We start from the raw sequence: 25,153 nt of genomic DNA on the forward strand, positions 1-25,153 counted from the left end.
CCGGTTTAGCCCCACCCACCGATTCGCGCATTACACGCCTACCTCCTGATGACAAACTGGGTCGAGAGTGAAACTCATTATAATATGCAAATCTGTTATCCACTCACAGCAGTGGGCGTTTAAGTCTTCAATGCGAGACGCCCATAAAAACCGGGCGTTTTTGAGCTGGGCTCAAAACTAGGGTAGAAAATAGCTTATTACTTATTAATTTTGATGTTTTTTAAAGTACCAAGCGAACGTCAGAAGTTGACCTCAGACAACAATATAAAAAAATTTAAAAAGCCAGTTTATGACCCCTTTAAATATAAAGTTTTGAATGGCAGTTTATTATAGTCAAAATGTTTGATTGACACTATTTGATCTTAATTTCCTCAAAATGAGATTTACAGCAGCGCTGTCTGACTTGTTTGGTTAATATGACGGATCACCTTCTTCCAGATCTGTGAAGGGTGATTTGGACAACTAAAGATGCTGTAAATAATTAGAGGCCTAAAAGTTTGTGTATGCAATGTCCTCTAGAAGAGCTGATGTCAAAGTCAAGCTGCAGTGCAAGAGAGAGAGAGAGAGAGAGAGAGAGAGAGAGAGAGAGAGAGAGAGCTTGGTGCAGAGTGCTGCAGTGTCCTGTATCAGAACAGAGATCAGCTTTGAAGCATTAGAGATAGACAGTGACAGGACTCGAACCCCCACAGCATCAATGGGTGTCTATTCCCACTCAAATCTCAATCTCCATTAAAATGTTAAATATAGGCACATACAAGACAAACACAAAGTACTAAATAATAACAGCGATGCCATGCAAAGATTGACCATAAATCACAACTGCTTGCCTGTTGTTGTTTTTTTCTGACTACAAAAACATTTCCAACTGATCAAACTACAGTTATCAAATATGTCAAAAGGAGCCTAATTTTCCAGAGAGCAGTTGTGTTGTCATTTTTGATGGAAACTAGAGTTCTGAGAGATGGCGATTTGTAACGACACAGACCAGAAATAATTCATTTCCAATAAAGACACAGAAGTTCTTCGGATCAGACTTGAACTTCGGAGGCATTAAAAATAAAAGGATGATTATGTGAGAAATGAGAACTACCAACTACTTTTTGAGAAGGTTAACGGGACGTTAAACTTCAGGAAAACTCACCTACTAGTCTGCTTTTACAGCCTCATTGTGTTTATGATGACGCACCACTCTTGCAAAATATTCTAACTCAAACTTTCAGAGAATTTTTTTTTTAAATAAAGAAACGCAGAATACTGTTTATAGTCTACGTTTACGTCTACGTTAAATCCTACTTTTGCAAAGACAAAACTGGGCTGGCAGGGAAAAAGTCGTCACTGCATCAAGCACACCATGGTCAATAAGTTCACTGCAACTGCCACTAGGGGGCAAACTGCGGATATAGTCTGCTGCTATAAAAAAAGGTCCAAAAATAAAGTAAAAAAGACCAATTAAGCTCTTGCAATGACACAAGCTGAGCGGTAGTTAGTGTCTTTATCTCTGCTCCGCCAGGACTGCAGTTCCCCTCATACCCCAGCATGCCTTAATCTGTCCCACACCACAGGATGCCAACCAGGGACCCCAGCCCTATTGGACCATCTTTGCCATATGTCTCTGTTCTGGGATCATCCATAAGGATCGGTCTCAGGACTACGAGAGGCCGTCTGTCTGAATCCAAAAAAAAAAAAATCAGCTAGACATTCAGAGGATTTGCTACTAAAACACAGACATGTACTGCGCCGACTTATGCAAAATAACATTGGTTTATTTTATTACAATGGAAACTAAGTAGGGAACACATAGTGACCTTTTCCATGGATGGATCCATAAGTGTCTGACTGTGATCGCTGCCCGAGGGCCGCTCTTTTTGGCTGCGTGGTCTCCTCTCCAGTCGAAGTATGTTCTGAGGGGGTGCAAGTAATTTTAAGATCCTCCTGGGTGTTCCTCCTTGCACTGATCCGAGTCCAGTTCTGCAGCGTGTCAGATAATGACAGACAGCAGGGTTTGCAGAACAACAGCTGATCCCGGTTCAGCGTGCGCGGCCCCTACCCTAAGCCCTTATGCCACCTGACGTTTCAGTGCCAGAGGCCAGATGATGTGGTTCGCAGCAAGACAGGAAGCTTGGCGTACGATGACTCCGCGTCAGACAGACGGCTCTCAGCGAGACAGGAAGCTTTCTTCCCACAAGCAGTGAGTGTTCCGGTCTGGAGTGGGCTGCTGTCCCAGCTCTCAGCCTCAAATCACTCACACATCAACAGGATAATGCTCCATTTACTGTGCTTTACCACTAAAATATACTCAAACCTCTACGCACGCAAGAAAATAAATATGAGCATTCCTGGCGAAAAAATAAAACACAAAAAAGTCCAGTAATACATCAATTTGAGTATCACAACATTCTAATGTAAAGTATGAAAAATGGTTGTTAACAATATTAAAAAAATATATATTCAAATAGTCTTTACAATAATATAGAATAAAATATAATACTGTAACAAATATTGTTGGTTTAACTTAAAAAATTAAGTAGCCTGGCTGCATTATTAAAACAATAAGTTATCTGAACTAAATAAATTAAGTTGATTTGACAAAAGAAAAAATGCTGTGATTACAAATCTTGCAAAAAAATTTTTACAGTGACATTTAATCTAAAATGACATTAAATCGTTTTAATATTAAATAGTTTTGTAATTATAAAATAATAAATTATATAATTATTTTAAATGTAAAACATTATTAACTTGAAGAATAATGTAAAAATAAATAAAATGTAAAAATTGTGAAAATGTAACTTAATTTTAATTTTTTTTTTTGTAAGAATAAAATGTAAAAAAAAAAAAAAAAAAAACTAAACTAAATTAAATTAAAGGACTAAAAAAAAAAAAATTTTTTTTTTGGTTATGGCCCTGTTATGGTCACTCTCAGCAAGCTCGCTGGGGTACTTGTTACCCGTGGCCAACAGAGTGCATTTTGTGCAGGCAGACAGGTGCCGATGCACCGCGAGTCCCGTTAAGCTTCTCTCACGCTTTGGACCGATTTATCATTCTTCAGTCCCTGAGCTCCACGCGCCTCCACGACTCACTGTTACACTTGGCCCAATGCCACGGCAGATCCATCAGCCGACACTCTGACACACCTCGCTGTCTGCCTGGAGCGGATGACATCACAGCTGGGACACGAGCTCATTTTTCAGGAGTGGAAAGTGTCCTTCTGTGTCGATAAACGTCATTCAGGGGTAACGCAGAGGAACGGCTCACATTCATAAATACAGAATGAACATGAGGCAACGACCCCTTGAGACAAACAGGACATGGAGTCAAAGACTGAATGCCACAGACAAGAAGTTAGAAGAGAAGTAAACGTCAGATGCCTTCAAGCAACAATAAACGCTCTGTTGGACTCTGGCAGCGTATGACACAATCATGTCTGTGTCTCTCAACTGGGCCAGAACCTGCAGCGCACAGGAAAGGACACAGAGAGTGGAGTCTAAAACTGGGCTGAACACTAGTCACGACAGCCACTGGCAGCACACTCAGTCCAAGTCTGGACAGGGTCAGCTGACAGACACACACACACACACACACACAGGCAGGCAGGCAGGCAGACAGACGAGAGGGCACAAACACTCTCACAGTTCCCCTCTTGGTCTCAAATGCAGAAAATATTAACAAGCAATTAATAAAGCTTGGATAATGGGATGTTAACCGCTTTGGACACCGCTGACATTACTAAGAGATCATTTTAACATTTCACATGATACACAGATTCTCAATCTTTCTGGAGCTCAAAAGTAAGTAAATCTCAAAGCTTCAAGTGAGCAAATGTGATATTAAATGAGAGTCTGACAGAAAATTCTATCCATCAAGTGCAAGACAAGCAGCCATAACTACTGAACATTAAATGAATAAATTATTATTATCACCACTGAAAGAAAAAACATTGTGAGCCAGGAAACGTTTATAATATATTTTTCATTACTGGAAAAAAATTCTGATTGGATGATTCCATAACTGCTACTTCCATCTCATATATCTTTTTTTTTTTATAATGCTTATAATGTTATTATAACTTGTAGTTTTATCCTTAAAAATGTAATAGCAAATAATACAATTAGTACAATAGCATATAAATATTAAGTACTATTTTTTATCTAAACTACAATACAAAAAAAAAAAAACATTTTAACAAAATATCTAAATTTCATGCCCATGTATTAAATTAAGTAGCCATGTAATACTAAAAATATATAAATAAACTGCAAAAAAAAGTATACAAACCAATTAAAATGAATAAAGAAAAACTACTTGTAAATATAAGTTCAATTATCTTTGGTATTATTATGTTTTTTAATGTAATGTAGCCTATTTTTAATAATAATAATAACACAAACTAAATGTATCATATAATCATAGCATTTGAGAATTAGCTTATTATGGCAGAATTAAGAAGATAGCTCACGCTGTCTGGGCCAAAATGAGCCCTATTATGTCTGGATGAAGAACTGGGTTACATGCAGGGTCCCGTTGAAGCAACCGGCTGTGTTCTCCGTAAAACGCACGACCACTTCTCTCTAATATATCTCCGATAAATTATTTGGTCTAGCGGAGTACAGAAATATGACAGTCTAGCGCACCGGCCTGATTATTGGCTTGTAGTTGTCTGGCTGCATATGAAGTCAGAGGGTCCCAGCAACTTTTTGTACCCCGGTCTAAACCCGCTGAGCTCCTCTCTCTATATCCGCGGGGCCACTGGCACAGCTGGCACCATTACGCACCCATCTGATGCCATCTGCACAAAACCAAACATATACGAGGAGAATATTAGCTCCTTACCTCTGCAAAGAGGAATCAGGAAATGGCACTATGAGTCCGCGGAGAGCAGAAGGCTGAGCCGTGCTGGCTGCTGATCCAGCGGAGATGACCTGGATTTCACCGCCAGACTCGACGGCGTAAAAATAATCAGGCGCACAGTGGAGAGTGAAGCTAGCGGCAGGAACACACGAGCACTGATGGAGGACAGGCGGAGAGGGCGTTTTTCAAAATAAGAGACTCAACTCAAGCTCGCAATACCGGTTTTTAAAATAAGAGTTTCGGTAAAAAAATAAATAAAATTAAATACAAACTCATTTCATTGATTGTATCGAGAGCTTTGCACCACTTTTTTTAATTACTAATTTAAATGTGAGTTTTGGTAAATTAGCTTAATATTAGATTGGGGGTGATTTTAGTTTGAAGTTAAACAATACATTTTCTACCATACTGTAAAATGAAACCGCTTTATGCTCAGTATTAATCTCAGTTATAATTAATTTTCCTATGATGTTTTTTTTTTTTTTGCACGCCCGACTTACATAAAGATATTATCTCATGTTGAAGCCTGAAAAGCAGCAGTGATATTGAATATATTTATATATCGCCCCCTACTGGAATTAACGTAATATGTTTTGGGGTTAAAGCCACTTATCTATTCGTTGAATAAATGAAAAAAATCATCTCTATTTTTAAAACACAAACAGAATTTCTATTTTCTTAAAAGATTCAAAATAAAAACTAGACAAATAAGGATTTTGTATTATTATTAAGATGGTTGATGCAAGGTGATATGATTTTATTCCTACTGATTTAACCAGATATTCAGTTTCCATTTTTGAGTGTAGTTTTAGTATTATTTGTATACCAATATAATTGTTTATATTTACATTTATATTTGCTTATGTTTATATATAAATGTTTATTTTTGCATGACCCTTTTTTCTATTTTCAGTTTCATTTTAACTTTAGTAATTGCATGTTTTTATCGTTTTTTTTTAGATTCATTTACATGAATTTGTCATTTTTTTTATATTGCCGAATACAAGTATTAATTTTTTTAAAAAAAAAAAATCTTACTTACCCCGAATTTTTCATTAAATGTATATTATTTAAATAGATTAATATAAAATTAAAGATAAAATATATAAATAAAATTATAACTCTGGTTTGCATTTCAGTTTCAGTTTAATTTTAGTACTTCAAATTAACTTAATTTTAAAGCTACATCACTAATTTCAAGACTAGTTTTTTTGTGCATTTAAACTTTATTTAAATTACTATAACAACACTGGCTTCCTTAGCCATTGATAAGTGTATTTTGATTGAAGGCTTTATTGCATGTTGTAAAAAAATGTGATAGATAGAATAAATATTTTCCTGTGGGCACACACACACACACACACACACATATACATATATATATATTACATATATAAATACACACAGGAGGGGGGTGGTGGAAGGGAGATAAGGATGATTCTAAGGGCCCTAAGCAGAAAAGGGGCCCTTTCGGCAGCATCAGTGGGGCCAACTATATGCGTAAAAAAAAAAGTGATCAAAAATCAAGTGATTTCACAGGGTCAAACAAGGAAACATGACTCCAACATTCATATTTTAATTCAGTCATAGCTTTATTTTACCTCTAGGTGGCACAAGGCCCAAATATACAACACTCTCCCTCTCAGTCCTAGGGAGAAGCGTGAGAGTCTGCAATGCAAAACCAGACTCGTTTTGCGTATGCAGTCCCAACTCAAGTTCTACTGTGCAAAACAGAGTCTTAGAAACAGCTCAACTTCTATGATTCTACAACCAGAACTAGAGCGGAATCTAGATTTGTGTGGTCTGGCTGTGGAGCTCGGGCTTGTCAATGAAACACAGATATACTAGGTACAGTGTAAGAGTGTCTCTTTTCCTCCAGAGACGTTTGAAGCTCAAAGCGGCCCCCCCAGATTCAGAATCACCCTCTCAGCATCCAGTCACCGGCCCCAATCTCGTCATGACTCCAATCCGGTCCAGCTCGTCTGTTAAATAAATCCGGAGCCCTCCTCGGGGTACCCGTGATCTACCGTGCAGCTTAACGTGAGGGTCAGTGAGTAGTGTAGGGGGGCCCATGAGACTCCATTAGTGTACAAGTCTGTGCTGGTGTGTTTCTCGGGGCGTCACATGCATCATCGTGTCCTTTCGCTAGGGCTAATGCGGCCGTGCCTGTCCCAACATCTTCAGCCTGGCCTGGTCAATCACATCCAGCAGGTTCTTGGCATCTACGGCCAGTGCGTGCGCAGCTGTTAGCATCTGTTTCTTGTAGTCCTGCTGCAGGCTGGTCATCACGTACTGCTGGGCCAACTTCATCTTATTTATCAGCTCAGCCAGGTCTGAATTTAGAAGCTTCTGAGCCATTTCGATCTGAAGACGAGGAATGGGAGTGACAGTTAGCTGAGCTGGCAGGAAGAACATTGAGAATGAGAGTATTTTTTGTGAGTTTACCTCTCTGTGCGTGTGAGCTGGTAATAATGGTATCGTCTCATCCACAGTGGCCAGCAGTGTTCTCAGTGCCAATCCTACTTCCTGAAACACACATTTCCATGGTGAGAATGTTGAAAGTACAAAAATGATCTACTAACATTTTGCTGTTATTTAAAGCTCATGTTGCATTTAAACCCGTTTTTAGCTTTATTTTATTTTTCAGTTCAGTTCATTTTAGCATTTCAGTTAGTTGCCAAGGCAACATTTCAAATTGTAGTTTAAAGTGCCTCTATTATGCCATTTTAAAGTTTCCAGTCTCTTACAACAGGTTTACATGCATCCAAGGTCAGAAAACACAGTTTCGAACACTGCACTCAGTGTCTGAAAGGGTTGAATAAAGAGTCAATCTCTCTAAAGTTAAACCCTTCCTTTTTGAGAGCCTTCTCTGCTTTGATTGTTCAGATGGCCCAGTCTGTCGTGATTGGTCGATTGTGATGTTGGAAACGAAACGGCCATTGCCATATCTGAATTCCTGCTCTAGAGGCTTCCTCAGCACTTGCATACATAGTGAAACGAACAGCAACGACAGTGTCGGTTTTACCATAGCAAATTGAACACGGGTCCTCGTCCATCGGAAGTGCATGCAACGTGGATCTGCTTTCATAGCTCATAAAACAGCATCTTTTCGAAATGTCAACAAGAAGAACCAAACTCTTCCAGGCATCAGTAACAACTACAATGTTTGAGAGCGGCTCAAAGTAGATGATGTACATGGACATGCCAATGAAAAGCCAGTGATACAAACCTACGTATGTTCTTGCCGGAAGTAAGAATTTTTCATGACATTTGTCATGCATTTTGATCTTTAAAAATTTGCAGATCAGTTGCATTCACAAACAGACATACAACACACTACATGAAAGGTAATATTCCAAACAAGCATAATAGAGGCACTTAAAAGTGTTTTATCTTATATTTTTATTTTAGCTTTATCTCTAAAACTGTATTCTGAACAAATGTGGGCAAAATAGTTTTGATTTATTTTAAAAAAAGACTTGGCTACTTTTCCTAAGTTTGCCTCCTGAACACACACATTTATTTAATTTTTTTTGACTCAATTCTACAATGTTAAGTGGGTGAAAAAAAAAACTCCTTAATCTTGTATTTGGGTCAAAAATGGGCACCTATAGAAATGAATGGGAAAAACTGTAATTTAAAGCATTCTAAAATAAGCCAAAATAACAGTCACTTCATCTTTAGGTTTTAGCTCTAAGAACTTATTGGAATGATATTTTAATGCAGTTAAAATAAAATAAATAAAATAAAACATAAAAATAAGCATAATTTGCATAGAAAATATGGCACTTTTTAAAGTTAATAAATAAAAAAACACCATAAATGGATAGACAAAACTTTATCGAAGACAGTGATATAACATTTTTAATAAATAAAAATTAGGATCACACCTGAGTCCTCTGTGCCCACGTTTGTCCAAAATTACAGGATTAAGGGCTATATAAAGTGAATACGGTTTGAGGGCTGTTCCATATTTATTTCAGCTTTATTTAAATCACCAAAAATAACAAGTTCTAGTTTTAGTAATCAATAACAATAGTGGTTGCGAGGAAATTAATTGCACTATAGATGCCTGTTTTTTTGTGTGTGTGTTCCATTGAAATACATGTTTAAAACGACCTGAGGGCGAGTTTAAGGTGAAATAACTTTTAGGATAATCTCTCTGGACAACAAATGACGTATTAAGTGACCCTAAAGTACAGATATCTAGTATATTTCTTAGGTTATGTCATACCTTCACCATGGGTACGTATTCTTCAGGGGGAGCTGGCTGGATTTTACTGGACATCTCAATCACGGCCTTCACCAGCCCGGTCACGTTTTCATAGACCTTATCGTTGGACCGATCTAAGTTCGCTGTTGGGGGTGGGTTGATCTCCTGAGGCTGAATCTAATGACAAATACAAAAGTAACATGTTTTTAAAATTATGCATTAATGAAGATTATTTCATTAAGCACATAAACAAAGGATTTTAGATGAAGGATGTGTTATTCAATTCTTGTTACTGGGCATAAGTGATAATGAAATGTGTTATGGTTGACACTAGATGGCAATAGATAAGCAACTACTGGAGACCAAACTCCACCTACAATTTTAATACAAAATATCATAAGACAACAAAAAGAATGAATAGAAAAAGTTCCCCCATCTAAAATATAGAGAGATCAGGGACAATAAACTGTGCACCCATCCCACAAGAATGATCAAAACCCTCCACTAGACTAGATTGCACAACAAGCACATTATTAAAATCACAGCTTATTTAAAAAAGCAAAGGACATGCATAGTGATCTATACTTCAGTTTAGTGGATAATTAAGTTATGATTGGAAATGATATGGTTGAGTAATGACATAGCAACTGGTTAAAGGGGGAATAAACACAGACAGAAACATAACACTGGGTCTACAGGTGGTCTTACCCTCCAGGGCTACCAGTGCAAAAACAGTGCAACAGAGGAAGGGCAGAGGCACAGAGCAAGAGAAAAGTGTGCAGAGAGAAAAAAAAAAAAAGAAAGATTAATAAATATCACTTTACAAATACATGCTGCAACGAAAGAAAGAGAAAACAGCTTGGAGTTATTGAACCATTCTGTTTTGTTTTTTTACCCAACCTCATGACAACGTTAGGAGTGTTTAGTGCTGTGAAGTAATATAACAACTTTTACATTTAAAGACAAGATAAAAAAATGTAAAATTGCAGTTTTGGGTCTACATTTTTAGCAAATATAGAAATGTAAAATTCACTGCCTTGTTAATATAATTGACAAACCATCTACTTCAAATGTTTTGTCCAATCAAATGAGAAGTTTTGCCTCTGACTAGCAAAAACAAGTGGGCTACATCCTGATTGTGGAACAACTAAACCCTATTAGCTATTTAAAAAGAACACAAGATGAGCCTTTCAATATTCTTGCTGTTTAAACCCAAAATCAACACTAGACTAGAGTGTTATTACGGGACCTTAAATCCATTTTTTTTTCCCAACCAAACACACCCATAGGTAAACCTGGAAAAACAGATTGCAATTATACGTGCATTGTTTCTAATTACATTTTCCATGCCGCATTGGATTTGCGCTGTTGCTTGTGAGACCCCCTGCACGCTGACCAACAGCATCAGGAAAACGCGCTGGAATGGAAACTGTGCAGGGATCTTTTTATGAGAGACCCCGCAGAGCAATTGTGTGCGTGTGTATGTGAAGGGGGTTTTCAGGAATGAGGATGATTTTAATGAGGCTTGGCAAACAGCATCTGTTGGCATGCTAACTGCTCCTGAAGGCGTCCCGCAAGTACAGATGCTAATCTTACCAGCCTCCCAGTGTCCCAGTGTGTGTTTGGTGGAATTTCGAACTTTGTGCTTAAAAAACAGCAAGCAGGGATTACTGTAAAGTTCCACAAGCACGAGTTTCTCGCTGGTAGTACCTTCACGCCTTCATTGTAGCTCTCTGTGGGGTTGAGTCCGGAGACTCCCGCTGGGTGGCTGGGAGCTCCGGGCCGAGGAGGCTTTTTAGGAGGAGCTGCGTGCTCTGTGGACAACAAGAAACGGTTATCCTTGAACTCAATCTGCAGTGCAGCATTGAAAAGCAATAACATCAGATGGACCAAGTGGACCAGATTTACATTTTCATACAAATCCATTGCCATTTATAAAACATCTGCACTCAAAAACACTTGGCAAAATATGTACATTACAGCAGAAGTGATTGTTTTTCACTTTGAAATAAATGAACTTTTATTTCATAATTATTTTGATCAAAAGTGACTGTAAAGACATTTATCATTTTACAGATTTCTATTTCAAATAAATGCTGTTCTTCTGAACATTCAATTCATAAAACTATTTTCAGCATTGATAAGAAATGTTTCTTGAGCACCAAATCAGCATACTAAAATGATTTCTTCACCATGAAGACTGCTGGAAATTCAGCTTTGCCATCACAGGAATAAATCAAATAACTTAACGTATTACATGAAACAGAACTGGCATACAACATACCTGCTTTCCCTATAGGTTGATAGATGTGCTGGTTTCCAGTCTGCAAACAAAACAAAAAACAGTTACAACAGTTAAAAATATGCAGGAGCCAAGACAGACTGTGCCATGTGTGTTGTTGTGGTCTGGGTGGGGAACAGCCCGAATGCCTGGCATGCCAACACACACACACACATCTGCCAAGACCACAGAGAATCAAAAAGGACAGCCCAATGGGACGGGATAGACATTCAAAACCACTGCAGAAGACAAACAAACTCTAGAGCAGCTGAATCTAGAGTTCTGCTCTTCTAGATCCACATCATGCCACACATGAAACATTTAAAAACTAGTAAACATCTGTGGTAGTTCTATATTAACATCAGAAGTGGGAGGGCAGAGCAGATTGGGTTTCTCGAGTGTCCACTGCTACATGTTTCCTCACAAAAGGGCCCTTGTGCTTGGTCTCCCATTTATCCCAATGAATTTATTTTTGATAGATATCCAGCTATGATAGGCACTTCAGCCCCTTCAAATTTAAAAAACAAAAAACAAAAATGAAATTAATCTCAATGGAGACCAAAAATGTCTATAAATATGTCTCAGTTCTTAAGCTGCATGAACACCTCAAGTTTGTCTCAAACCTAAAGAACCAAGACTAGGACTGTAGAAAATGTCACATAATTAATGTCAAAAAATGTATCTGATCAGTGACATACAGTAGACATACAGTTTGTCTCAAATCTTTAAAACTGAAAAAAAAAAAAATTATAAATGAGATTTTACTTGTTACAATCTGTCAAAAAAGTAATCTAAAACGTATGTTTATGATTATGTTACCTAAAATGTGTAATGTACACAGTTGTAGATCATAGAGTTACATAATATTCACATACAGTCCCCCACTGAAAACAATTTAAGTGAAATTCCTGTGCATGTACAGAATTCCCCCACAGCGAGTGAGTTGACACCCATAAACAAAATAATTTACGGCAGATGTCCATGAGCGGGAACACCACTATATTTAACATGATCTGATCAGATGATTAACTCTCGCATTAACTCCTGCCTGAGAGATATGGCTATATGACCTATGTATGTTTTACATTTTGTATTCATGCATGCAAAGAAAAGGGTTAATGCGTTTAATGAACAATCCCTTTAACTTTAAATGAACTTGCATTACATTACATTTCATTATGTTTTAAAGATTTACACTATCACTCAAAAGCTTGGGTTCAGATTTGTTTTTTCTTATGCTCACCAAGGCTGCAGTTATTTGATTACAAATACAGTAAAATCAGTGTAAAATGTTATTACAGTTACAAAGTATTAGACTATTTCAATATCGATTCTTCATTCACATGACTCTACAGAAATCATTCTAATAAGCTGATTCGATGAATAAAAAGTTCAATAGCAAACCATTCTTGTTTAATTCACCCTTGCTGATTAAAACTATTAATATTTATTTGCAAAAAAAAAAAAAAAAATGACTTTACTGACCTCAAACTTTCAAACAGTAGAGTATTTCAATAAAAAGAAAGAAAATGAAGAAACTCACTGGTCCCTGAAGGCTTCCATCATCACGGTCAATGCTTCCTCTGGAACTTCTCCCATCAGGCTTCTGCCATACACACACACACAGAGGAGAAAGAAGGTCAAATTTGACACCTCATTCAACAAATTCATGTCCTGTGCTTCTTCACACCATGTCCTGACATGGAACGACACAAGATTCCAGCGAGAAGTACAGCAAATCCACAATGAAAATGACATTTCTGCATGGCACGGCACATTAATAGCCAATAAGAACACATTTCATGTTTACTATTCAGTTATTAAGTGTAATCCCACAAATGTCTCACATGTTCAATCATATAAATCACGTCATAAGTATTGCTCACAAACCATATGTCTGTTCCTACTCCTTAAAATGACAACGACAAAGCATCCATTAATCAAATGAATCAGACTCAGTTACAGCACTCTGACAACAAGTCCATGACAGTTCAAGATGCCTTAAAGAGGAAATTAAAACTGTAAAATCTTACGATTTTTCCAAGTTTACCGTACCAGTTTTCCGAAGCAGGATTTAAAGACCTGCATCTTCCTGTCTGTTCCTGTGAGTGTTTCTCTCTGGCGTTTCTTAAGCATGGAGCAGAGCACAGAGTGGATCTCCATTAAGCAAGCGTGTGTGTGTGTGTGTGGGATAAGTCAGAGTGTGTGTGTAGAGTGACTCGTCTCCTGAATGTGAGACATATTAAACGCACACACTGACTCACTCACAGTCGACGAGCCTCAACTCAACGAAGCCAAGCCCTTTTCTGCTCAACTACTCCTCCTCTCTCTCATTCCCAAGCTCAGTGTTTTCTCTCTTTCCCTCCTATTATTCCTCATGCACAGACATTCACGTATAACATCTGTGAAGAGATGAAAACTTCCTGTGATCAGTAATTTAACTTTCAGCAGAGGCAGGTCAAGTTGAGTTTACCCATCTCATGCCTCGGTGCCAACAAAACCTTTCATTACTGAGGAATGCCTGAAAACGGCACCTGTATCAAACGGCCCGGGATAAAAAAAAACTCATGCCCCACTCACAGCATCAAAACTTTAACGGGCATGCGAATAGTTTTTAACCATCCTAAGCTTTTTGAAAAAAGGTCACGCATTGGCTGTAAGAGTCAAACACTGTAAGAGTGTAACCTTTTTAATGAAAAACATATTATTATTATTACTTATTTATGTGTAAAACTGTCATTATTTGCTAATGGTGGAACACAAGGCTTTTTTCACATTTCAAATAAAAAAAATTGAACATTATCATAATGGGTCTCATATATGCACTATATAAAATAATATTTATTGACTAATAATCTAACAATTCACAGACCTGGTTATTTGAGAAACACTGCTTCAGAGAATTACAAATTAGCCAGATTCATGAACAAATCATACTTTTGATCCAGTTATTTTTAATAGACTAATTAATTCTGAGTGCTTCGTTCCCAAACTGGAATGATTCAGTTCTTGAGCTCAAACTTTTTGACTCGATGATTCAGTCACTGGAGTGGAAGATTGGTGATAAATATAAAATGTTTATTTGCTCATCACACAATTCTATCACTTGACTTGAAAAGATTTGGAATAAAACGAACAAATCACACAGGCAATGTTTTCCATATGGAAAAGAACAGCATGATTCTTCAAAATAGTTCATTTTGCGTTCTATTGATAGAACATCTTATGTGTTTAGAAAAACGCGAGGCTGAACAAATACTTTTTACGCTGAACTAATCCTTTAAAGAGCTGACATTTCATTTCAAAAGAAGTTGTTTGTGAGGAAAAGTAATAGTTTGAGCAGAAGAATGAATGTTGTTTGCTGTGGTGGGGCTCTGAATGCCCTTTTTAGTTGGTACAGGAAGCTATGAGAGTTTTTTCTGTGAGACAGACTGAACATAATGACACAGTGAAGATACAAATGACGGAGACTGAAAGCCAAAACTTGCCATACCACAAACGCACACAAATATTCGCAGACAAACTTGTGCGGATAAAAACCTACAAACAGTATACACACATTTTACTGCAACAATAACATTCGCATTCATATACTTTCTGTAATTCTTCAAGAATGCAAATGCAAAAAATGCAACAAAAAAAAACCTTACAGCAAAGCTGAGGTTGTGAAATTATGAGGCTCAATCTCAACCGTTTACAAATAAATAGCGCAGGAAACCGCAATTGGTGGACACACTTATTCTCAAACAAACATGAAAATGACTGTTTGGAATATCATACCATTGCTGCAGCTATAAATAAACATCATGATGATTCACTAGTAAAATGCTTTTAGGAAGAAGTGAAAACTAACACCCATGTAACACAGCTAAACAGGGGGAGAGAGGAGAGGGAAAAGGGAATAAGATGAGCAGATACATGTGAGTGGGATCAGTACCAGTAGTCTCTCCTCCTGCTCTAACCAGCGCTGATCGTCCTCCATCTGCTGCTGCTGCAGTAACAACTGCTCCTCCATCAGCTGAGACAGACCACAGCGCAGAGCCACACCATCCTGAAAAGCACACATCTCATGAACAAAAGCTAACAGCTAAAACCAGACCGGCACTTGTTAAAGTATGTGCTTTATCACATTTACCACTGCTTGACGACGTTTTGCAAAACAAAATCCAATCATTTCAATAGGAATCTGAGTTTCACATAATATTTCAATGCAATTTTCCTCATTTATGAAGGACACTCTGTGCAACCTTCGAATTTGGCCAAAATAAGTCACCTTAAAAGGTCTTAAACATTTGTTTGTAAATGTTTAAAGGGATAGTTCACTTTGAAATACATTTTTGATATGTTTTAGCTTACCTCAAGGGCATCCAAGATGTAGGTGTCATTGTTTCCTTAGTATTTTCAATTTTGACATTTTTCAGTCAAACCGTTGTTGTCTATCAGTCATACACTGGAGGCAAAGGGGGTCCACCAAAAAGCATGCACAGAGAAGTCAAAATTAAACATGATTTAATGACTCGTAAATGTAAGTACACATTGATGGCCTTAGACACGAAACGAGTCGTTTTTACCTTGTGTAGTGATCTGAATCAAGTGATCTGAATCAGTTGTTCAATGTCCAACTGAAACGAACTGAATCAGTTCAATGTTACGCCGGAAGTGATCGCTTGCGTGTGACGTCACTCAATATTTACACGGAGATTTCGGAAGTTTTAACTTTTACTAAACACATTTAGATATACCGAAATCGTCTTCCATTGCGGTTTACCGTATATTCAAATATGTTTAGTGAAAGGTAAAACTTCCGAAATCTCTGTATAAACAAAGAGTGACATAGGCGCGCAAGCGATCATTTCCAGCGCATGCGCAGACCGAAACGATATAAATACTGTTATTTTTCTCACACAAACCGCTCGTTTCGTGTCTTAGGCCATCAATGTGTACTTACATGCACGAGTCATTGAATCATGTTTAATTTTGACTTCTCTGTGCATGCTCTTTGAGGTGAACCGATTGAGGACCCCCTTCACCTCCAGTGTATGACTGACAGACAACAACGGTTTGACCAAAAAATGTCAAAATTGAAAATGCTGTGGAAACAAAGACACCTACATCTTGGATCCCCTTGAGGTAAGCTAAAACATATCAAAAATCAATTTCAAAGTGAACTATCCCTTTAAAACTGTCTTCATATTGGAAGCGTCTCGATGCCTAAAATGGTGTTTATGTTGGCAGCTCATTCGGTTTTGAATCTAACCTCCATGCTGGGGTTCCACATGTGATCCTGAGGAGTTCTGCGATGGTTCCAGCTGTCGTGGTGATCAAGTCCAGTCCCTGCTGCCTGAGGAGGGTACATCACACCAGGTACGGGCAGCAAGCCGTGTGACCCAGAGTGCCCTGCCATCTACATCATGCCAAATGCACATGCAAAGCAAACCTTTATTTCTTTATAAACATTGCGGGGTTCATTTTCAAACAGTAGCACAACTCAGTATTTCATTGCTAAAAGGCTACGCTTGATACACTATAATTCAACTCTCTAATGCATCCGCCACAATCTAGTAGTCTGAACCAACTCAAATCATATCATTCTTAGTAAATTCACCCCTTGGTTTTGTACCTGGTAATGATTGTGCTGGCCAACGTGCTGAGGACTCGGGTAGAACCCTTCACTGGAACGGGGACTTGGATAACCAGGTCGACTGGGCTGTAAACACACACACACAGCTATGTTAACGTACAAGCACATCTTGACCAGTCAGGTTAAGGTTAGGAGATGCTGTTAAAATCAGTCCACCAATTCTTGCGCATTTTGTGTGGATGAAGATTTCAGGCTGTTGAAGGGACAAAATGAAAACAGTCAAACATAAAATGCAAGCGGTTAGTTAAAACGTTAACAAAATGCATGTGTTATGTTATTGTAGTTACACAATACATGGGAGAAGGACTGGGACGGTATATAAAATATTAGAAGGAAGGGATTGAGGAATGAATGCCGTTTGGCAGGAGGCGGTCCTCATCCAAATGGAATACCAACTAGGATACTCTGAGTCCAGCTGTGGGTGGGGAAAACAGGAGATGGACTGATCTACCTTATAAACCCGTTCATAGAGAGAGTCGACTGACCACAGCTCCAGATGAGCAAAGGAGGAAACAAAAGGAGAAAAAGGGGTGACAACACAGTAACATACACTAAACGGACAGTTAAGGGTTTAAAATGGGGGACCCCACATGTACACTGCCACGAAAGGGATGGGATATATTATCTTTAAAACAAGGCAAAACAAAATCTGCTTTAAGAACCAATTTTCTTTTGTTAAGAATGATGTTTTGGGGATTTGGAAGGGTTGAGCGCAAAATTACGTATAACTGTATAAGGCAAATATGAGATTCACACAAGCACACACTTCTGTGACAGGTCAATCCTTCATTTTAATACAATTGTTAAACATATGGTCTGGCACACAATTTAGTTTACATGCACGGAAGAGGCAACATGCAGATTTGCACAGTTTTATCTGGAAAAATATCTGATTTTAGTCTTGATCAAAAGATATTCTATAATAAGCCACTACACTCACTGGAGGTCACAGTAAAGAGCAGTCGAGTCACTAAATGTGCTTATTGTGTGTGCACTTTAAAAACTTGATTCGTCCAACATGTATATAGATACACGTAAACCAGAAAGTGCTTCATTAACTCAATGGCACGCAATATGCATTTAATCCTTCATTTATCCAATATAGTCCAACAGTCAGGTTCTGGAAGTTAAAGTCACATTCATTGATTCTTAACAATAAGCTATAAATCTTTAAAGACAGACATTCTGTGAGCTATAAGGTGGTTAATTAATGCCAGTTGCTTTTGCTAAAACCATCAGCCCACGTTATTTCAACTTATTACACGGCTCTGTGAAATACTTGATTCTGATTGGTCATTCAATTGGTTATTTCTCGATAACAATAGCTAAAAACAGATAACAAAGGCTCATCTGGGTTACTGAATTCAGCAGCGCTATACACTTCCAAGGTAAAGTTTTTCTTTATGGAAGTTTTGTGTTTGGTGAGCTAATAAAATATTAAAACTTAGTCAAATCAATATTTTGTGTGGTTAACAATAATAATAAGGCGCCTTTCTCTGCACTCAAAGACATCACCGTACAAGGATACATAAGACGTTTAAGAATAAATAAACATTAAAAAGAGGTCTCACTCTCTCGTTTCAAACAAACGCAGCCGCTGCCATTTTGCGACTATTGTTTTGTACACTGTTGGATTATAAGATACAAACAGGTACGATTTTAAAACAGTTTCATCTCAAAAATGATTTATGTGGCGAAATGCTGTGTAATAAAGTGGTATGACTGAACATGATCCCTTAAACGACAGTTTAGTTTGAACTTGCCGGTCTAGCAACAGCTCTCTCCGCAGAAGCTTCGCGTTAAGACCTAATGAAATATTTTGTGTCTAATTATCTACTTATGTGGCAAGTGGCCATGTAATAAGCATGATAATGTACATCTCATCTCAGAATAAACCCCTTCAGGCTGATGCAAGACCCCTCTGCTTTGGGGTCCTGATCACCCCGTCAATGTTTATTCTGAGATAATCAGCTGGATGTACAATACCCCTTATTTTTTAAATTGTGTTTAAGAATCATATTTCTGGTGAAAAAGTACAAAAGAAAACTGTGACAAAAGCTTTCTTTAGTACAGTCCACTCCCATGAAGCAAAGCAAATGATGTACTGTAGTAAGTAACTACTTAAATATTTGCACACAGTCATAATTTGCGACTAACCTCATTGCAGGTTGGTTTGATTCATGGCTTATAACTCTTTAACAAATCCATATGGGGAAAAAATGAAGAGGGAATTTACTTCCAGAACCAAGGTCGGTGAAAAAGTAGCGCAATGTTGCACTTTATTGCACATTGCCTTATTCACTTGGTCATCAAATGATGGGTTTTGCTTGGATTATGCAAAAACCCTTGATTTTAGACTGATTACATACAGTTACAGTATATATTGTAGACTCTAATGCACTAAACCCTTTACTGCTTTTTGCCACTACAACATCTAATCCGTATGCACATAATATGGCATGCACCTACAAAAGCACCCGTGCTAATGAAGAAACTACAGTAAAACAACCCCCGGGATACCCTGCTAACAGCCCTAGCACACCTGCCTGTGAGTATCTGTAGGGCATGTGGGTCAGGCTCAGCTGTTGCACGGTGGGATAGTAGGGGTCGAAGAAAGCAGGCTGAGTGGCACTGGGGGACACACAGGGTCTCCTCCCGGACCCCTGGGGAAACAGCAGGGAGCAGTGCAGCGGTAACGGCTGAAGCAGAAGCGAGGTCCGAGTCTGTGGGAACGGCTGGGGATGTACGCTAAGCTGTTGTGTATTAGCATGGCACAGAGTGTGAGTGTTTTGCTGCACGTTTGGTGATTGGTTAAGGATGGGTTTGTCACAAGGAGAGGCAGACGACTCGGGCTGGCGGAAGCAAAGGGAGATCTGGGAACCGAAGGGTTGCTGTGGAGGGCGAGAAGCAGCGGACGCAGACGGAGACAGACAGTCCATACTGAAGCTGTGCTGGAGGGGGCGTCTGCGGGAGGGCTACACATACACACACACACAATGAAAGATGAGCAAACCAACACAAGGAAACAGGGCACAAACAGAAAGGATGACAAAAGCAGAAATATAGTGAGACATGATATGGGTGAAAGCAGATTCATTCTGGTCATTAGCACAGCGGCAGGTGTGACCAGTCAACAGAAAAAACAGACATCAGCACCTGGACAGGATGATTGACAGGTCTGACAGGGAGCGAGGGAGTTTGAAAGTAAGAGTATAAAGGGCTTTAAGCCACACACAGAGCGAATGGAAAGATCGGCCTGGCCCATCAATCACCATAATATGAGGAGCACAGGACAGGGAAGGATTTAAAACCCTGTCAAAAAGCAGATGGGCTAACAATATTAATCATAACGTTAAAAACTTAAATTGTACTGACAGACACTACCGTTCAAATGTTTGAGGTCGGTAAGATTTTTGAATGTTTTGGAAAAAGTCTCTTGTGTTCACGACACCAAGGCTGCATATATTTGATCAAAAATACAGTAAAATCAGTAATATCGCAAAATATGATTACAATTTAAATGAATTGATTTTCAGCATCATTACTCCAGTCTTCCGTGTCACATGATCAGAAATCACTCTAATATACTGATTTGGTGCTTAAAAATATTATGTCTTATTAATCAGAGTTAAAACAGTTGTGCTTAATATTTGTTTGTGGAAGCCATGATACATTCAGGATTTAATGATGAGTAGAAAGTTCAAAAGAACAGCAAATAGAAATGTTGTGAAATATTATAGTGGCACAATTTTAATGAATCCTGAATAAAATAATTAATTTAGTAAAATGGGAGTGTATTTTAAACTAAAACAAAAAGCTGGGGAGGGACATTTCATAAGACTGAGTGGGTCATGAATGTTTGACCTGTGTTACCAGAAAAGTGATTTCATGGATGTCTTGATTTCCATCATCAAATTTTTGATTCATTTATTTCTATTCATGTGATAAAAATGGAGATTAAAACTATTTACTAGTCTGTCTTGAGTAGCAGACATAAGGAAAGACCACAACATATCTAATCATAACTATTTTCATATTAAGCTTGTTGAAGTGCTGGAGATGAAGAGAGAAGACAGATAACCACATGTGAAGAAGCATTTTTGCATATGGGAAGCATGTGTACTACAAGGTGGGGTCCAAAGCGAGACCATCTCAAACTGAGACCACATAGAATATCTGTGATTCAAAATCTAATTATGATAAATATCAGGAAATATTTACATTTAAAGATTTTAAATCTGCACTATTTCTAGGGCACTAATTAAATAATTAAATAAACCAGATTGCTATGCTAATAATATACTTTGTGTTGTGGTGTCAGATGTTCAGATCCCACTGTATGTAACCACAACAAATTAAAAACTAGAAAGGTACTGTATCCAAGATACAGTGATGTTTCATGACAGAAGACGTGACCTGGCGTTGGAGAGCTGAGATTACAGACCAGGGAAAGGTCTGGAAAATTTGCTGGCTAACTATAACACACAATAATAAAATCAATCACAGCATGAAATGTATTTATAGTCTTTTTTCTTTGATAGATCGAAAAAAAAATATTGTCCTATGAAAATGTTTAAACGATACATGAACACTCTTGTTTAACACTTCTAAATAAAATGTCCAAAAATGTTGAAAGCAAACCAGTCAAAAGTTTGATTGGGGAAAGCATTGCTATAGTCCTTTCTTTCAAACACACACAAAAAACGACCTGGTTTATGTAAAAAAAAAAACACACACAAAAAAAAAAAACACACACACAGATATACTACATATCCTAACAAGCCACCATGTGCTAGGGTGACAAATGGTGACACCCTGTTAACCTTAGTAATAAATCTGCTGTTCCAGATGAACTCAGGCTGCCATAAATGTGAAAAACACATGAACAATCCAATGAATTTAAAACAAATGTTCTTTTTTGCATTCTTAGCCAGTTAAACATTAATTAGGACATTGTAAATCAGCTTGTTTAACATAAGAAATAGCCCAGCGCAGTTACTTACTTTGGGTGGCGCCTCGTCCGAGCCTCCAGAGTCCCAGGATACGGGGACTTGTCTCCTCATCTCCATCCGGCTGCGTTCCTCCTGCTGAGCCTTCTCATCCGAGAGGATTGTACTGCACAAACACCGGTGGAAAGCACTATCAAACATCAACATCTTTCTTCTAAAACGATGAGCTAAAAATGGACCCTCGAGTTTGCGACCACTCTTGCGGAGCAGAAAAGTAAAAGTTCTTTAGTACAATTGTGAATGTAAAGTAACTTCCCCTCAAACTTTCATTTCTATGAATGAGTTCAAGAGGAAGACATTTCCAATTTTATACAATTGATTGAAAGGTGGAGTCACTCTATCATCACAGACGAGTCAGTGTAAGATCTCAACCCACACACAGTCAACTACCAGGGAAAATAAAAACGCAGATTCATAACAGACCTGAAACACTATTTCACAATCAAATACGTCACGACAAGCTGTAAGTATAGTCAAACAGCCCAAATAAGAGCATGACAGGCATTCCATGACGTTAACACCAAATCCTTCAACATTTCTCATTCTAGACTGCTACAACAAGAAAAAGAGACACTAATATAAAGACATAAGCAAACACTCTTTATGCATTATATACTGCCTTAGTACATATGTACTAATTTTCAAAGGTTTGGGAACAGCACGATTTTATCTGTTAAACACATTAATCTTTTTATTCAGCAAGGATACATTAAATTGATTTTTTTTAAGTGACAGTAAAACATTTACCCAGTATCCACAAACATCTTAAGCCGTTTTCAACTGATAAGAGGAAATGTTTCTTCAGCACCAAACTTCTAATTAGAATGATTTCTGAAATAATGAGCGTAATGATGCTTAAAAAAAAAAAAAATCAGCTTTGCCATCACACCAACAAAATATTCAAACAGAAAAGAGTTATTTTAAGTTGAAATAATGCTATGTAATAGTATCTTTTCACTGTGATGAAATTTAATGGATGCAGCCTTGGTTAGCATAAGAGGCTTCTTTGAAAATCTAACCGACCCCAAACCACAAACGGAAGAGCAGTTTCAGGGTGGTCACACCCTGCTCACACTCCAGTACATACACAGAAATGGCTTTAGTTATAAAATAAATACCCTACAAGAATGGAAATGTTATCAATGACCTTAAAACTCACTACACAGTCTTTATAGTATCGATGTGTGAAGCTCGTACCTGTCGTCAGTGAAGTCTTGCGCTCAGAGGTGGTTACAGAAACGCAAGAGGTGCGAAAGAATGGAGCATGTAAGTCTTGAAGGGGGAGAGAATGCACACAGACTGAGAGAGGGTCTATTTCTGGAAACTCTATTATCTCAGAGAGACCATGCGTGGATGGAGAGAGAGAGAGAGAGAGAGAGAGAGAGAGAGAGAGAGAGAGAGAGAGAGAGAGAGAGATGCAGGATAAACAGAAGCGACACCTGTTGCGATCAATCCAGACCTGCTGAGCTTCCCCACACCCAGACCATCATGCACAGCCATAACTGTTGGCGGGGTCTCAGGCTCACAAAGACAAAAGCTGTAGCTGAATCTAATAAAACAGTTTAAAATGTGCCATCATAAGGGCTTGATAGCAATTAAGGATTAAAAAGGTTTCCCAACAAAACCTTGTTAAACATATTAAAATAAAAAATGTCCTACAATTAAAGAAAACTTTTTCTTTAAGTCAGTCTACTACCAATACAACCAAGCTTTGGATTTTGAACATGTCTGTTTTTGAATGTTAAAAGTGATTTTAATTAAAACAAATTATACATTTTAACAACTTGGAGGATTTGGCAGACCTTTAGGGATCATGCGATGTGGAAGCGCGTCAAAGCATGCACGTAGGTGATTTTGAATTAATAATGTCAATGTACAATGGTACATACTGTTAAAACTAATCGTGTTATTGATATATTTTTTAGACGGCAAGGATAACTTTAATACGCTCCGAGAGCCCTCTAGTGGTCGGTAGCATTTCTGTTCTGTTTCGGCTTTATTTCGTTGCGTTGTACATTTTCCTTTGTGTTTCGGCTTTATTTCGTTGCGTTGTACATTTTCCTTTGTGTTGCGGCTTTATTTCTTTGCGTTGTACATTTTCCGTTTGTGTTGCGGCTTTATTTCGTTGCGTTGTACATTTTCCGTTGTGTTGCGGCTTTATTTCGTTGCGTTGTACATTTTCCGTTGTGTTGCAGCTTTATTTCGTTGCGTTGTACATTTTCCGTTGTGTTGCGGCTTTATTTCGTTGCGTTGTACATTTTCCGTTTGTGTTGCGGCTTTATTTCGTTGCGTTGTACATTTTCCGTTGTGTTGCGGCTTTATTTCGTTGCGTTGTACATTTTCCGTTGTGTTGCGGCTTTATTTCGTTGCGTTGTACATTTTCCGTTGTGTTGCGGCTTTATTTCGTTGCGTTGTACATTTTCCGTTGTGTTGCGGCTTTATTTCGTTGCGTTGTACATTTTCCGTTGTGTTGCAGCTTTATTTCGTTGCGTTGTACATTTTCCGTTGTGTTGCGGCTTTATTTCGTTGCATTGTACATTTTCCGTTGTGTTGCGGCTTTATTTCTTTGCGTTGTACATTTTCCGTTTGTGTTGCGGCTTTATTTCGTTGCGTTGTACATTTTCCGTTGTGTTGCGGCTTTATTTCGTTGCGTTGTACATTTTCCGTTGTGTTGCGGCTTTATTTCGTTGCGTTGTACATTTTCCGTTGTGTTGCAGCTTTATTTCGTTGCGTTGTACATTTTCCGTTGTGTTGCAGCTTTATTTCGTTGCGTTGTACATTTTCCGTTGTGTTGCGGCTTTATTTCGTTGCATTGTACATTTTCCGGTGTGTTGCGGCTTTATTTCGTTGCGTTGTACATTTTCCGTTGTGTTGCGGCTTTATTTCGTTGCGTTGTACATTTTCCGTTGTGTTGCGGCTTTATTTCTTTGCGTTGTACATTTTCCGTTTGTGTTGCGGCTTTATTTCGTTGCGTTGTACATTTTCCGTTGTGTTGCGGCTTTATTTCGTTGCGTTGTACATTTTCCGTTGTGTTGCGGCTTTATTTCGTTGCATTGTACATTTTCCGGTGTGTTGCGGCTTTATTTCGTTGCGTTGTACATTTTCCGTTGTGTTGCGGCTTTATTTCTTTGCGTTGTACATTTTCCGTTTGTGTTGCGGCT

General features: G+C 38.2%; 2 protein-coding genes across 15 annotated transcripts in view; both read right to left on the reverse strand.

The window, feature by feature from the left end:
- Positions 1–5,003, reverse strand: part of ldlrad4b (low density lipoprotein receptor class A domain containing 4b) — a 52,020-nt gene extending 47,017 nt beyond the window's left edge. Inside the window, exon 1 of one of the 3 annotated variants that reach the window (XM_089117765.1) lies at positions 4,831–5,003. The gene's annotated coding sequence lies outside the window, so the exon portion shown is untranslated. Of the gene's footprint in view, positions 1–4,456; positions 4,634–4,830 lie in introns of those variants that run through there. The other 2 variants (XM_039680161.2, XM_089117764.1) reach the window with 2 other exon arrangements.
- A 1,412-nt stretch (positions 5,004–6,415) lies between these two features.
- Positions 6,416–25,153, reverse strand: part of ptk2ab (protein tyrosine kinase 2ab) — a 63,118-nt gene continuing 44,380 nt past the window's right edge. For 6 of the 12 annotated variants that reach the window (XM_089117775.1, XM_089117772.1, XM_089117769.1 and 3 more), the window contains 11 exons: positions 21,987–22,098; positions 17,435–17,473; positions 16,963–17,049; positions 16,600–16,746; positions 15,280–15,393; positions 12,886–12,948; positions 11,346–11,385; positions 10,772–10,875; positions 9,083–9,238; positions 7,294–7,374; positions 6,416–7,212 (listed from right to left, as the gene is read on the reverse strand). In XM_089117775.1, coding sequence (XP_088973901.1) covers positions 7,000–7,212; positions 7,294–7,374; positions 9,083–9,238; positions 10,772–10,875; positions 11,346–11,385; positions 12,886–12,948; positions 15,280–15,393; positions 16,600–16,746; positions 16,963–17,049; positions 17,435–17,473; positions 21,987–22,098 — 1,156 coding nt within the window. In that variant the 3' untranslated portion in view covers positions 6,416–6,999. Of the gene's footprint in view, positions 7,213–7,293; positions 7,375–9,082; positions 9,239–10,771; positions 10,876–11,345; positions 11,386–12,885; positions 12,949–15,279; positions 15,394–16,599; positions 16,747–16,962; positions 17,050–17,434; positions 17,474–19,529; positions 19,647–21,986; positions 22,099–25,153 lie in introns of all 12 variants that reach the window. The other 6 variants (XM_089117774.1, XM_039680095.2, XM_039680092.2 and 3 more) reach the window with 2 other exon arrangements.

The sequence above is a fragment of the Pimephales promelas genome, chromosome 12 (genome assembly GCF_988280905.1).
Source record: "Pimephales promelas chromosome 12, fPimPro1.hap1.1, whole genome shotgun sequence".
Classification (NCBI taxonomy): domain Eukaryota; kingdom Metazoa; phylum Chordata; class Actinopteri; order Cypriniformes; family Leuciscidae; genus Pimephales; species Pimephales promelas.